This window comes from Phoca vitulina, unplaced genomic scaffold (assembly GCF_004348235.1).
Source record: "Phoca vitulina isolate PV1807 unplaced genomic scaffold, GSC_HSeal_1.0 scaffold24, whole genome shotgun sequence".
In the NCBI taxonomy this organism is placed as follows: domain Eukaryota; kingdom Metazoa; phylum Chordata; class Mammalia; order Carnivora; family Phocidae; genus Phoca; species Phoca vitulina.
The window spans coordinates 27,591,310-27,606,927 of record NW_022589727.1 but is presented as its reverse complement, the minus strand read 5'-3'; the positions used below and the strand labels follow the sequence as shown (position 1 = coordinate 27,606,927).

The window sequence follows — 15,618 nt, the reverse complement described above, 5'->3', positions numbered from 1 at the left end:
GGCCTTATGATGACAGTGTACGTCTCACTCAGCAGGGCCCCTTAGACTGGGCCTTGCGAAGGATTCTGGGAAATCAGCGAAGATAGTCTCAAGACTCTGTCAAAATATACTTTTCTTGTCCCCAACTGTTTTGTCTTCAAAATAAAATTGTCTTGTATATGTATGGAAAGAAAGGAAAGTCTGTTCTGAAATCATTATTTCTTTCTGTTATATTGAAGCTAAAAAGAGATCAGTTTTCATTCCTGAAGAAATATTTCTTTGAAAAATATAGTGCAGTTGGAATCCATTGTAGCATTTGCTTTTTGCTTAACATTCTGCTCAAATTGCAACATCTTTATCTCTAGAAAGTTGTAACAAATAAAAAAGCAAAGTAGCTCATGAATACCTCAGCTATACCTCAAAATAGCGCTTGTGTTTTTTAGGTCTTCAATTGGCCTTTTCTCTATGCAGAAATGTCCTTTATTTTGATATAGAAGCAGAGATTTTTTAAATACAGGAAAAACAAGAAAAAAAGTTTTTATTTAAAAAAAAAAATTTTTTTTTTAAAGTAGACTCCACACCCAGCGTGGAGCCCAATGTGAGGCTTGAACTCACAACCCCAAGATTAAGACCTGAGCTGAGATCAAGAGTCGGACGCCCAACTAACTGAGCCACCCAGGTGCCCCATAAGAGAAAAAAGTTTTTTAAAAAAACCATTTGTGATTCTAATTACCAGGAATTACCTTTTGACCTATTCTATCATATCTGAGAACACTGTATATATTTAATAATTCATATCTCTGCTTATTGGGCACCAGGGTCTCAGGATTCCTTTTTGAACAACACAATGATGACATCTGGGGAAAGCTCTTAGCCCGGAAAAGTGTACATCAAACAGTAGCTTCCTTATATATGTTGGTTATTATCACTGCCGCTTCAATTGTTATGTAAGGCTGAGCCTGGCCCTCCGGCTTTCAGGTCTAGTGGGGGAAATAGGCAAGTAAGCAGACCTCTTTGGTCCAGTGGTGTAGGTTGTGCAGGGGTTAAGGATGCTTGGAGAACACATAGGAAGGGCAGCTTAGGGAAATCAGGGAGACAACCCGAAGGGAGTGAAGGAAGGGAGCAGGCGATGAGGAAAGGTACATAGCAGAGCAGCTGAGGAAAGGTGTGTTTATGGAGCTAAAATAGTACATCCAGTCCTATAATAAATGTCTTCTTTCCTTTTTCCTGTTGATTGAGATACAGCTTACACACCATGAAATGCACCCATCGTAAGGGTATAGTTGGATGGGTTTTGACACATATAGACACATCGGTAAGGCACAGCCTTACCGAGATACAGACCAGTTCCAGAACCTCCCCTGTGCCTTTCCCAGTCAGCCCTCCACCAGCCCTCCACCTCCTGCCACCAGAGGAAACACTGTCCTGAATGTTTCTCACTTGAGATTAGCTTGGCCTGTTACATAGTATATAAAGGGGGGTAAACGGTGTGTTGTTTTGTGTCTGGCTTCTTTTAGCCTGGCAGCTGTGCAATTCAGCCGCTGCTGCTTGTATGAGTGGTTTGGTCTTTGATTTCTGGGTGTTTTATTTCACGAATGTACCAACACTTATTTATCCATCATCTCGTTATGTTGTTTGGGTTGTTCCAGTTCTTTTTCTCAATGCCTATTTTATTTAATTTATTGAGATGTAATGAGAGATAACATTGTGTAAGTTTGAGATGCACGACTTGTTGGTTTGAGACATTTATGTATTGCGATATGATTACTATAGTGGCATTAGCTGACATTTCTATCATGTCCTGTAATTATGTTGAGAACAATTAAGATCTAGTCTCTTAGCAACTTTGAAGTTTAGTATACACTATTGTGGACTATAATCACTGTGTTATGCATTAGATCCAAGAACTTATTTATCTGCTAGTTGCTCTCATTTTTGACTGTTGTAAATAAAGCTGCCATGAACATTCTTATAAAAATCTTTTTTTGGACATATGTTTTTATTCCTCTAGGGTTGGAATTGCATAGCCAAAGGGTATGTCAATATTTAACTTTATCAGACACTGCCGAACCACTGTCCAGAAAGTGTCTCTAGGTAAAAAGCTCTTCTCCCTGGAATCACCGTCCTGTGCTGCCTGCTGTCCAATATTTTAGAACCCTTCTTTTATATCTTTATCTAGTTTTCTAGTTGTTTACTCCACGAGGACCAGGCAGTACCAATTTCTTCTTCATGCCAGCATCTACATTCCTGTAACAGTTTTTAATGGCAGAATAATAGGTCACCATCTGGGTACATGATAATTTATTCATCCTGTTCCCATTGTTGGACATGTAAGGTGTTTCCAATTTTATAAAATCAGGCTGCAACAAATATTTAAATATTTTTGTGACTGCAGTGCTGATTATATTTTCGTGTAAATTCCAAGAAATGGGATTATTGGGTCAAAGAGCTTAAACATCTTTCCAATGTGACCTGTACGCCTTATTTTTTCCAAAATATTGTTCCCTTTGTAGACTCACTGACAGTGAATGAAAGTGTGTGTCTCAAACCCCTCAGGAGCACAGAGATTAACATTTCCTTTCAGTTTTTGTTCCCTGCTAATTGAATAGCAGAGCCTCTATTATTATTTATTTATTCATTTGTTCATGCACTTATTCAGATGTAACATATATTTATTGACTTATGTCACTATATTGGACATATATTTGGGAGTGCTGGGTTGAATTCAGATGCTTAAACAATATTTATTTGTTCTTATCTATTATCTTCACATGGATAAATTATGTCACTGATTATTAATCTCTACAGGAATGGTCAAATTGCTTGTAACATGGTGGTGACATTTTTGGATATTTGCATATCAATGCAAGAGGCACGATAGAATTTTTATATTGTAACAAAAGAGAAAAAAATGAATTAACCCTAAATATCATTGTTTTGAGAGGTGCCAAGAATAATTACGGCACTTGAGGAAAATCACTAAAAATCTGTTACTGGTACCTTACATCAATTTATAAAATTGAGCATTTTATAAAGTGTTCTCCCCCAAATATAATTTCACACTAGACTTATAATGCGAGATAAGTGAAGAACATATCGATTCAGATTCACATTATTCATTGTGAGTAATGCAGTGGAATGTAGAGAAAACATTCTCCAGATTTGTCATTTTAAGCCTGAACTGGGGAAAATATCAAATTTAGTTTATAATTCTCTAGATGGTAAGAAATTAAAAATTTGTTAACTGGGTGGAGTGATTCTGGAAGTCTTACTCGATAAGTATTAGTTTCGGTGAGATGACAAAGCTCCCACAGTGATAAAGGTAGAAACTCTCTAGTGACCGGGACGACAGTCCCTCTGCCTGTACATTTCCTCAGACCTGGGAGCCCTTTGAAATATTTTCGCGGAGGCTCGGAGGGCACTGACCCGCTCTGGCTTGCCCTTTATGTGCCATAAGGTACGGAAATGAAGTCTGGGAAAGCTGTGAGATCAAATTAAAACCTGCAGATTATTAGCCGGGGAGTCACAGCTGTCCAAACTAAGACATCCTGAGAAGTTTGGTGAAGTCTTAAAACCACTCATTAGCCAACGGGGGTGGTGTAAGCTTTCTTTGAGTAACTGATAACTACAATAATAATGTGTAAATTGCTTTGTTCGTTGCTGAAAAACTAATAGACTTTATTTTGTTGCGAAGTTTTAGATTTACAGGAAAATTGAGTGGGAAGTACCAGAGTTCCCATATACCCCCTCTAGAATAGCTTTTGATCAAATGTGGGCATTCATCATATTTTTAAAAGTAAATCATCAAGTGACTGATCTAGTGCAGATTTAATCGTTCCTGAGAACTTTCCCTCTCAGATTTGGAAGGTGACTGAGTATTGTCAGACTTAAAATTTAACAGTTTCTCTCTTCTCTAATATCTTATGGCATGTTATCAGAGTGTATTTCCCTTTGTTCTTCATAGGATAGAAGCACAAGAAAGCTTGTAGAGAGATGACCATGTGGTAGGCCTCCATTGTAATGGCCACCATTGAGGGTTATTTCTTGCTTTACACCAGAATGAGCTAGGGCCAGCAGGAAGCGGCTGCCCAGGCATCAGCTCGTGGTTTAGGAAGTAGCCCCAAGGAGGAAAGCATTCCGTCTGAACTGTGAATCTCTAGACAAGGGCCTTCTTCTCCTTTTCAAACCCTAACGGTTTGGGGCTCGGGTTTTGTATTTGGTGAAATACCATCATGCCTTACCGGAGCTCCGTGAGAACATGACAGAAATAGGGTCATGGGGAAGGTAAGAGTCCAGACATGCCCTCTGTGCTGTTTGCTTGACCTCCACATGGCTTCTTTGGTTTCTCCAGAGTTCCCTGACTGGAAATACAGTGCTCCCAGTCGCGTTCAATTAAGAAATCTCCATCTTTAGGGGGAGATGAACCATGAGAGATGATGGACTCTGAAAAACAAACTGAGGGTTCTGGGGGGGGGGGTGGGAGGATGGGTTAGCCTGGTGATGGGTATTAAAGAGGGCATGTTCTGCATGGAGCACTGGGTGTTATGCACAAACAATGAATCATGGAACACTACATCTAAAACTAATGATGTAATGTATGGTGATTAACATAACAATAAAAAAATTTAAAAAAAAGAAATCTCCATCTTCCACGAAAAGTTGAGTCTTCATGCCATTTACTTTTCTCTCCCTATTTTCACATCTTTTTATTTCTTGAGGAAAATATACATACGCTTGCCATTTTAACCATTTTTTAAGGGTACAATTCAGTGGCATTCAGTACCCTCACATTGTTGTACAACCTTCACCAATGTTCATCTCTAGAACTTTCTCATCATCCCAAAATGAAACTTTGTACACTAACTCCCTATTCCTCCCACCCCTCCCCAGCCCCAATTAACCATACCTCTAATTTCAGTCTCTATGAATTTGATGACTTTAGGTAACCCATGTGGGTGGAATCATACAGTTATTTGCCCTTTGTGTCTGGATTATTTCACATAGCATCATATCTGCAAGGTTCATCCATGTTGTAGAATGTATTAGAATTTCATTCCTTTTTAAGACTGAATAATATTCCATTATATGGATAGCCCAAAGTTTGTTTACGCATTTATCCATTGATGGATATTTGGGTTATTTCCATCTCTTGGGTATTGTGAATAGTGCTCCTGTAAACATTGGTGTACTAGTATCTGTTTGAGCCCCTGCTTTCAGGTGTTTTTTTTTTTTTAAAGATTTTATTTACTTATTAGACAGAGAGAGAGAGAGAGCAAAAGCAGGGGGAGTGGAAGAGGGAGAAGCAGGCTTCCCACCCAGCAGGGAGCCCGACCTGGGGCTCAATCCCAGGACCCTGGGATCATGACCTGAGCCGAAGGCAGTTGCTTAACCGACTGAGCCACCCAGGCGTCCCAACCTGCTTTCAGTTTTTGTGGGCATATACTCAGAAGTGGAATTGCTGGCTCAAAAAGGAATTCTATGATTAGTTTTTTGAGGATCCACCATACTGTTTTCCATAATGGCTGCACGATTTTACATTTCTGCCACATCTTTTTAAGTAAACAAAAGCCTTTCTACATAAGACACTTATTTAGATATTCTTTTTTTTAAAAAAAGCTTTAAATGAGATGATTTAAATGTGATAACCATCACTTCAATGCCTGACAAGTGATAGATGCTCAATGAAGTTAGATGTATCTTAAAAAAATGAGAATCTTTAAATAGGACATAGACCAACTTTCTACATAAAGAACAAAGTCTTGCAAAAACAAAAAATGTGCTCTAATCTCTCTAGTGCTAAAACTATAAATGATTCGGCTAGATTTCGTGACCAAAGGAAAGAAACACATAATTATTGTTTCTAGGAGTTGTAAATGTATAACGAATAGGCTAATGTTTAATGGAGTTAGTCAAGTACAGGTTCGCACAGATTTTCTGGATGATATCGCCAGTTGGATTTGTGAGGCTTAATGATTAGGGGCCCCTTTTACTTTCATAGAGTGAGATAAGGGAGGAGAAGAAGGGATATGAAGCTATAGGCACCTGACCATCGCAAGAGCGACTGGGGTATCATGGGCCAACAGCAGTTCTAACAGATGAAATAAAAAGAAGTTGAGTTGAGAAGCTGAGAAATTGAGAGCTCTGCTTGGCCTCTTTGTGTTTTCTTTCTCACTCACATTTGACCTTTTAGGAAACTCTTGAAGACCCACTTGACCTTTTCTGTGCTTAGGTCTTGGTCTTCAGTGTGTCAGCATCACCATCTTTCCTGATTGCCCGGCACCCGCATCCAATTGCATGATCTTTTCATCCCTGCTGACCCTGCAGCTTCCTGGTTTAAGGTCCTCTAATGGTCTAAAAGTTTGAACATGGTGCAAGGACCCACGCCCTGCCCAGTCTCCCTCTTGCTGTCTACACTCAAGCCAGGCTGGCTTCCTGCCATTTCTGTATTGCTCTGTGCTCTGGCCCTGTGGGGTCTTCACTCCCCGTCCCTCTGTCCCTTCTCTCCACTTCGCTGCCGTATTGGTTGCACCTGCCACAGTCCCTGTTACAAAGCAGATGCTCAATCAATGTTTGTTGAATGAACCTTAAGTGAAAAATTGTTAGGGAACATTCCTTGCTCCTGTCCTCATGTGTCTTTATGGGGTGCATCTCTGAGAATAACATCTCTGCTTCTCTGCCCATCCCTCCTGTGCCCTAGGAGAGGAGCAGTCATTTTTCTAGCTGGCTAAAGAGCTGACCCTGCTGAGCTCCCTGAGGTCACATCTCTGTTCTTCTTTTACTGAGCAGATTATTCTCAGGACACAGGTTCCTGACCCACAGGCCAAGGTCACTGAGCAGGTGTGCACAGGTCTGCTCAGCCTGTGACACAGAGGCAGTATGTCAGGCAGACCACTCACTGAAGCCACGACCTCCATTTTTCCTTTTCTCTGGAATATTGTTAACTTCTTTCTTCAATCTCCATGACAGATTTCTGAGCCTACTTCCACAATCAGTAGGGGAAGAAAGGAAAGCTATTTATTGTCACCTCTGCTCCAAGCTGACAAAGGGGAGACTGCATTTTGGCAAGAAGACTAATGTAATTTCAAAGGCTAAGATATTCATAGGTGAAAAACCGGTAGAGGTTGCGGCATCAGGGGATAGGAAAGGTGCCTTTTGTATTTCTCAGATCCGAGAATGAGCTCTAAATACATTTCACAAGCGGGTTTATCTCATTCTAGGCGTGCTGGGCTGTCACGTGACACAGGATGGGGAAAAAAAGGTGAAGATCCCCACAAAGGGCATTCGGTGACATGCCTGCTGTGCTTTTGAGGTGGTTCCAACTAATCTTCCACAAAACTTAGCAAAATCATTCCAGAGCACTCAGGGAAATTGAGCCGTGGGAACAATTATGTGGAGACATACGTGGAGACAGGGAATGAAAACCAACCCCTTCCTTTTCAGTTCTGACTTCGTAAAGTGGTTCCACACTTTTCCTTTGAAATACTGCTAGTCATCCTTAAATGGAAACTGGGACATGTGGCCCATGGGACAGCTTACTGGTGGGTCCTTTTTAAAATAGCTTTTCTAGTTGACGAAAAACAGAACTGCTTCTGACAGATGTTTTGAATATCCCTTTCCCACCTTCAGATTGCTGGTTCTAGGTGACCATTTACTGTTTGGACGGGCTTGTGTGGCTGCCCTCCAGTTGTCGGTGATCATCTTTAGTACTTTTGCTTTTCCTCAATGTCTACTTGAAGTATCTGAGCTTGCTTCCAAAGTGGCCGTTCCTGATTTTCTGAGATACAAATCTTTAAAAAAATTAAGGAAAGAAACTGACTTGATCTAAATTTGTCACTAGTGGTGGCCAGTTCTTCCTCTCTCCAATAAAAAGTCATAAAGAAAAGAAAGGGGGGGCGGGGAAGATTGGATTTTGACATGTTTATTTTGCACTTCTAATGACAGCACCGAATTTAAAGAAAAACAAATCTAGTTTTATTCCAAAGTTCTCTCATTCACAAAGCTGTTTCCTTCTGTCTGTTAATTTTGTATCCTGGTCCTAAAATGAGGAGAGAACAGTAAAAGAGCCAATTAAAATATGGTAGAAACAACATTTTAAGGTAATTGTCTATAAGAGGTTTACCTAAAATGTGTATCATATGTATCCCGTGTGCCAAGGAAACTTCAACGCCCCAAACTTTGCTTGCTACTTCACAAAATTATCAACTGACTGGATGTTTGAGTGATGGATATTCTAAAATCAGAAGTGATTCATGTCTGTGGTAGTAATTGGCTTTCCAGTAAATAATAACTTCTATATTCTTGGGTAATAAATATTAATTCAAATGATCATTTTGAATTTTATTTTCTAATAATGTCATAAGAAATAAAGCTTCGAAGCACAAATTCACTACTTTTATGGGGATAATTGAGAAATATTACTGAGCAAATACACTTAACTCTTTTTAAATATAATTTGACTCATAACCTAAAACACTTTTGTCTGCGAAAAGCTCTTTTCTGTCACGTAAGAGAGAAAACATTCCTCCGGTCACTGTTTAGTGACGGCCACAGAGGCAGTAAGTGCTTGTATGGAGAATTTCCGGGGGCCGGGGCGGGGGTCCCGCGTGGTATCCGGGTCCCTGCAGATGATGCACCGAGGTCCAGCAGAGAGGAGCCAGTCTTTCTGTGGGGAGGAGAGACTTGACTTCTCCACGTATGTTGGAGTTAACCTCCACTGTTGGAGAGTTGGACTCTGTATTTTTCAGATGCCTGTGCCTGAGGTGGATTTAATGTATTTAAGTTAAGACAGCAGCCCGCATAGAAATTCCTGTCTGGATTCCTCTGTAGAGAGTGGTGTTTGATGTACGTCTACTTTATGTGACACTGTTTATGTGCATTCCAGTGATCATTAACAAAGGCCACTTGGTGGAAAACCGTGATGAAGGTGGATTTTGAAACGGCTGTATCAGCTGCAGGTTTGGCAAGACCACAGTGACTCTGAGTCTAGTGAAAACTCTGCATCATCAGCTTGTGTTCAGCCAACCTTATATGGAGAGAAAAGGCAGTTTAGTCAACTATGTACAAAAAAAAAAAAGCAACAGAAATATGGATTTTATTTGGGCAAACGTTTAAGATTCTATATACTAACATAGAATCCCTCACTTTTTCTGTGTTATGTGCTAATGCCTGCTTATGAATGCACACTTGGTGAATCAGAGCTTGTATTAATTTGCTAGGCCTGCCATAGCAAATACCGAAGACTGGGTGGCTTACACAAGAGAAATTTATATGCTCGGAGTTCTGGAGGCTAGAAGCAAGGTCAATGTGTCGGCAGGGTTGATTTCTTCTGGAACTTATCTTGTTGGCTTGCAAATGGCATCTCACTGTGTCCCCATGGTCACCCTTAAGTCTGTGTGCATCTGTGTCCTAATCTTCTTCTGAAGTCCCCGGTCATACTAGATTAGGGCTCACCTGCATGGCCTCATTTAACTTGAATTACCTCTTGACCCTGTCTGCAGATAGAGTCACATTCTGAGGTAGTAGGGGTTAGGACTTCAGCATATGAATTTTGGGGAGTCACAATTCGGTCAATAACATGGCTTCAGTGAGGACAAACTATGTTTAGATGCTTCATACATTCCTCTTCCTCTTTTGTAGATTTACAGCCCACAGTCCCCCTCTTGGTTTGTTTTTTGGTCTCCAGTTTGGGGACCTTGAGGACTATTGAGAGATTGTGAGAACAATGCCCAGCTTCACAGCCCAAGGCCTTGATCAAGATAAGAGTTAAACATTTCCTTCCTTGAGGGACTGTCCTGAAGTTTCTCCCTGTTCTTCCATTTGGTGTTATTTTCTTGTAGATGGCTAAGCTCTCAGTATGAAAGCTGACAAGAGTTTGAGGAAAATACAAGAATATGGTATTGCAATAATGGAAAAACTGGGTTAGTACCCACCAGTTGCCCCAGCCTGGAACTTAGCCCTTCCTTTTCCTTGCCATCTGTACCAGCATGGCATAGTGATTGAGAACAGACTGCTGGGCTCAAAGCCCTATAGTATACATTTTTTTTTAAAAGATTTTATTTGTTTATTTGACACAGAGAGAGAGAGAGAGCGCACACAAGCAGGGGGAGCAGCAGAGGGAGAGGGAGAAGCAGGCTCCCCGTAGAGCAGGGAGCCCGATGTGGAGCTTGATCCCAGGACCCTGGGATCATGACCTGAGCGGAAGGCAGACACTTAACTGACTGAGCCATCCTGGCATCCCTGTGGTATACATTTTAGTACCTGTGAGATCATGGGATTACATAACCTTTCCATGCCTCGGTTTTCTCATCTGTAAAGTGGCAGAAATAACAATAATGTACTTCATAAGAAGAATTTAGTGGTAGGATTAGAAAAGCCAGTAATTCTAATGACACATTAATAATTCTAATAAAGCACTTGGCATTGTCCCTGGCCACAGTAAGTACTCCATAAGCATTAGCTGTCATTCATCTTTGTTTCTCACACACCCTCCCATCCCCACCCCCCCCCCCCCCCCCCCCCCCCCCCCTCCACCCCCGGCTCATCCCAGGCTCTCGCAATAGAAACTCCAGAGTTAGCTGCCACTGCATTTCTTTAGATATGAGCCCAGTGTTCAAGTGAACATAGGAGTCTTTTATTTGGGTATCACAAAAAGGAAGTTCAGCAACCTTAGGTGTGTGTGGACATTTGGGGGCCAGTGCTCTTATTGGGACCTGCGACTCAGTAGCTTGTCTCTTAATATCTCTATACATCAGTTTCCAAATATGCAAAATGGGCACAACAATCATTGGAACTCAAGGAGTTGTTTGGGATTAAATGAGATGATACACATAAAGTTCTTAACATGCATGAAGTCATCCTATTAGTTCTTTCCATTTTAAATATGAAACTGGAAAGCAGAAGGTAAATACATTTCATTTCAGCTGTCTTTGTGAATTTCCTTTCCTTCTATCCCTCTCTAATTGGCTGCCCCCTCATGCTGTCTCACTGGGCACCTCCATTTTTTTTTTTTTAAAGATTTATTTATTTATTTATTTGAGAGACAAATCACAAGTGGGGGAAGGGTAGAGGGAGAGACTCTCAAGCAAACTCCCTGCTGAGCTTGGAGACCCACATGGGGCTCAATCCCATGACCCTAAGATCATGACTGGAGCTGAAATCAAGACTCAGATGCATAACCGACTGAGCCACCCAGGCACCCCTGGGCACCTCCATTTTTTAGAGTTAAGTTTAACATATTCCATCAATGATAAATGATCAAGGTTCCATGATCATGGAGTTCTACTTCTATGATGAAAATATTTGTAAAGCAATTGGACAAGCAATGAGTAAAGATGAGATGTTCTCTCTTCGCTATGAAAACCAGTGGAAAACTATGAAGGATGGAGTCTGTCAGCATGCTCCAGGACAGCACTAGATCTTTGTGAAGGTGGAAGTGTCGCACCAAGCTGTATAACAAACCCTGGATATACTTTGGGACTGGTTCTAGAGGAGACAGTAAAATTAATTGCCAAGTACTTCTCAGAAGTGTTCAGTACTTCAGTAACATTAAAATTTAGTAAATCAGGGAAACATATAAATTATGAAATATATGAATTATAAAATTGGGGGACAAGTTTCTTTAAAATAAACACTCAAAAATAAAACTCATGTAATTGTGTTCATGGGAGAATTTTCTGGAGATGTTTATGCCAGGACAAAATAGTTTTTGCATTATTTTAATTTTTTTTAAAGATTTTATTTATTTATCTAACAGAGAACCAGCACAAGCAGGGGGAGCGGCAGGCAGAGGGAGAAGCAGGCTCCCCACTGAGCAAGGAGCCTGATGTGGGACTCGGACTTGATCCCAGGACCCCGGGATCATGACCTGAGCCAAAGGCAGACACTTACCCAACTGAGCCACCCAGGTGCCCTGCATTGTTTTAATTTTTAAAGGTGGTCTTAATTGCTAAAAATGGTTCTAGATTTTTAAATATGGCCTATTCAGTTCTACCTTAGCAGATACGCAGTTGCTCATTTTCCTCATTACTGAAACCCGAGAACATTGTTTTACTTCTAATGTGCTTTAAAAAAAGTGGTTGCATTTTGAAGGAAAATAGCACACGAATATGGGTCGTCAAAATAGACACACTTCTATCGCTTGCAGACTGAGTTTGGTTGGAGGCTGTTGAATAGAGTTACAATAATGAAAGATAATTGTCTCTCCCAGAGAACGATTCAGTAGGTGAATGTAAAATTATTTGGCTTATGGTGGGTTAACATTAAAGTACTCTTGTGTTCCTGGAATTGGAGAGGACTAAAATGGAAGAAGCTGACAACAAAGACAACAAAAACAAAAAACCCAGAAGCAATAAGACTCAGAATAAGTGAATAATAACTTCCTTCCTAGCACATACACATATATATGTATACAGACACACACAGACATACACTAAACACATATATGTGTGTACCCATTTATATACATATACTACATATGTATCTTAAAAATAAAAAAATATTTGACTTTGGTTTAAAAAAAATCACCTCTATTAATTTGGGTTATAGGAAATCTGGAGTAAATAGCAGTTCACATGGAAAAAAACATTTTTTTGTATTATTGTTGCTTGCAACCCTAACCCTAATCTAGGTTTACTAACAGAAAAGTGAATGCTTGCTAAGGCTGAATTACTGAAACAAAGGACATAATATTTTTACTATGTTTTTCCCAATTCAGAAAAACATTTGGAGTTTTATATTCAGCTCATTTTAAAGTTAGGTTGTGTCCAGAGCATCATGACAGGCAATGAGGTCTTTTTTTTTTTTAAGATTTTATTTATTTATTTGAGAGAGAGAGCCCAAGAGGAGGTAGGGTCAGAGGGAGAAGCAGACTCCCTGCTGAGCAGGGAGCCCGATGCAGGACTTGATCCCGGGACTCCAGGATCATGACCTGAGCCGAAGGCAGTTGCTTAACCAACTGAGCCACCCAGGCACCCAAGGCAATGAGGTCTTTTGAAATGATAAATATTTTCAGGTAAACAAAAAGTTGAAGCTGAGAACTTTGGATCTGGAGATGATATATGATTGTTGTATTTAAATGTTTGCAGGAGAGTTACATGAAATGGAATCAGCATCTTTTCTGCAGCTCCAGAGAATGGAATTTATGAGGCACCTTGAGAATCAATTCAGGGAAAGATCCCCTAGCAGAGGAAATTTCCATAAAACAAAAGAACTATCTTAAGAGCAAACGAATTTCCTGTCACTGGAGTGTTCCAAGAGGGGCTGGTTGGTGGACAGATGATTCCTTCTTAGTGCTGAATTTGGGGCTGCATAGCAACAAGAGTCCCTTCCAAATCCAAGATTTACCTGGCTGGTCTCCTCATACCGTTAGTGGTCATCTACATCCTATTTTCCCCTGTATGCCAGCTCTACACTTTGTTTTTATTTCTTTCTAAATGAGTAGTTTTTAATCTTTCAGAACAGTTTTTAATGCTTACAGAAAAACGAGTGTAAAATACAGAGTCCCCCATCCCCCTCGCTCCTCTGCATCCATTCCCCTTCTTATTCACAACTTGCATTAGTGTAAAACATTTGTTTCAACTGATGAGCCGATGTGGATATATTGTTACTAATTAAGTCCCTCATTTACATTGTTTCACTCTTTGTGTTGCACATTCTATGTGTTTTAACAAATGTATAATGACAGGTGTCTACAATTATATATCCTACAGAATAGCTTCACTGCCCTAAGAATCCTCTGTGGTCCCTTAGTCCACTTTCCTTCCCCCCACGTTTGGCAACTACTGATCTTTTTACTGTCTCTGTATTTTTACCTTATAGAATGGCCGTATTTGTGAAATTATATAGTATGTAGCCTTTTCAGATTGGCTCTTTCACTTAGCAACATGCATCTAAGATTCCTCTGTATCTTTCTGTAGTGTGAGAGCTTGTTTCTTTTTATCACTGAATAACATTTTAGTGTAGGATGTATCCCACTTTGTTCATCCATTTGCCTTTGGACATTTTCCATTCATTTAGGTAAATACCAAGGAGTGCAGTTGCTGGGTTGTATGGTAAGAATAGGGTTAGCTTTTAAAGAAACTGACAAACTGCATTCTAAAGTGGCTTTACCATTTTGCCTTCCTATCAGCAATTCACTGGAGTTCCTGTTTTTCCACATCCTTGTCAGCTTTCCGTATTGTTCATGCTTTGGATTTACGTCATTCAAACAGGCACACACGAAGTGGACTGACTTTTTTCCCTTATATTCAGATGCATTATTTCCAAATTACTATAAGAAATACACTTAAGCTACCACTGGTGTAATGTAATATCACTATGATCATTCAGGATCCAGATGGAAAGACACCGGAAGTAAGAGAACAAGCACTTATGTTAATTTCAAAATTATTAATGATGATTGTAATAATACACATTTATTTGTGAATACTTTTTTGAGTTTATTTTGAAAAGCGATGCCACCAGGAGAGCATTCACAAGACCTATTTCTGATCAACATTTATACGGAATTACACTCAAAAGCATGAGGAGGCATTGGTGGTCATCAGACAATCCTCTCAAGAGGCACTTTATTTTTGAGCAGCGGCTACTGCTTCTTGATTGAGATTTCTCAGTATCTTTGTTTCAGGTCTTTCAAGTTGCCTACGTCATCATCAAAGCTGCTAATGCCCCTCGACCTGGAAACTGGATTTTGGAGCGTTCTCTGGATGGCACCACGTTCAGCCCCTGGCAGTATTATGCAGTTAGTGACACGGAGTGTTTGACGCGTTACAATATCACTCCGAGACGGGGGCCACCCACCTATAGGGCGGATGACGAAGTGATCTGCACCTCCTACTATTCTAGACTGGTGCCGCTTGAGCATGGAGAGGTACTGTGCCCACCGCAGTGATGTCTGTTTTTTCTCCCGAGCCCTCACCTCAGATGTAAAGATAGCTGTTGTAAGAGCCAACATTGAACACTCCAAGTCAATCTCTCTTAGTACAGATTACAGGGATCTTTAATCTAACTATCTAGCTGTGTTCAAGATATTGACGGGAGTATCCTGATGATTGATGTCATAACCCATACATTTCACCTTACTGATTTCTTCCTTTCAAGAAGAGCCTTCAGTCTTCTGTCTGCCGTGACTCAGTAACTCTATCAGATCCTCTTAAAGCATTCTTTCCCATGACACCAGGGCAAGAACATTTGTTGAATTATTAGAGGGAGAGCTAAAATGCCTCTAAAAGAAGTAGTTTCTAGTTTTCTCTGTGAAGTTCTCCTCTTTGGAGGTGTTGAGGATTGGAGATAGCTTGTGAAGTATTCCAGCTCAGTGCTCACCATGCCCAGAGGGGCATACACACTTCATTAAAGTCAGAGTATGATCAAAAACAAGCCATTCTTTTTTTTTTTCCTTTCTTTTTTTCATTTTCTTCTTCTTCTTCTTTTCTTAATAGAGGAAGCAGTGTGGGGGGCTGCGGGGAAGGGCAGAGGGAGAGAGAGAATCTTAAGTAGGCTCCACACCCAGTGCAGAGCCCAGTGACGGGCTCGATCTCACGATCCTGAGATCATGACTTGAGCCAAAATCAAGAGTCAAACACTTAACTAACTGAGCCACCCAGGCGCCCCCAAAGAACAAGCCATTCTTTAGTAGCGCCTGGC

At 40.5% G+C, this 15,618-nt stretch overlaps 1 protein-coding gene across 4 annotated transcripts in view; it reads left to right on the top strand.

Moving 5' to 3' along the window:
- Nucleotides 1-15,618, top strand: part of LAMA1 (laminin subunit alpha 1) — a 161,537-nt gene that overhangs the window by 39,625 nt on the left and 106,294 nt on the right. For all 4 annotated transcript variants that reach the window (XM_032421153.1, XM_032421152.1, XM_032421154.1 and 1 more), the window contains exon 4: nucleotides 14,603-14,845. In XM_032421153.1, coding sequence (XP_032277044.1) covers nucleotides 14,603-14,845 — 243 coding nt within the window. The remainder of the gene's footprint in view (nucleotides 1-14,602; nucleotides 14,846-15,618) is intronic.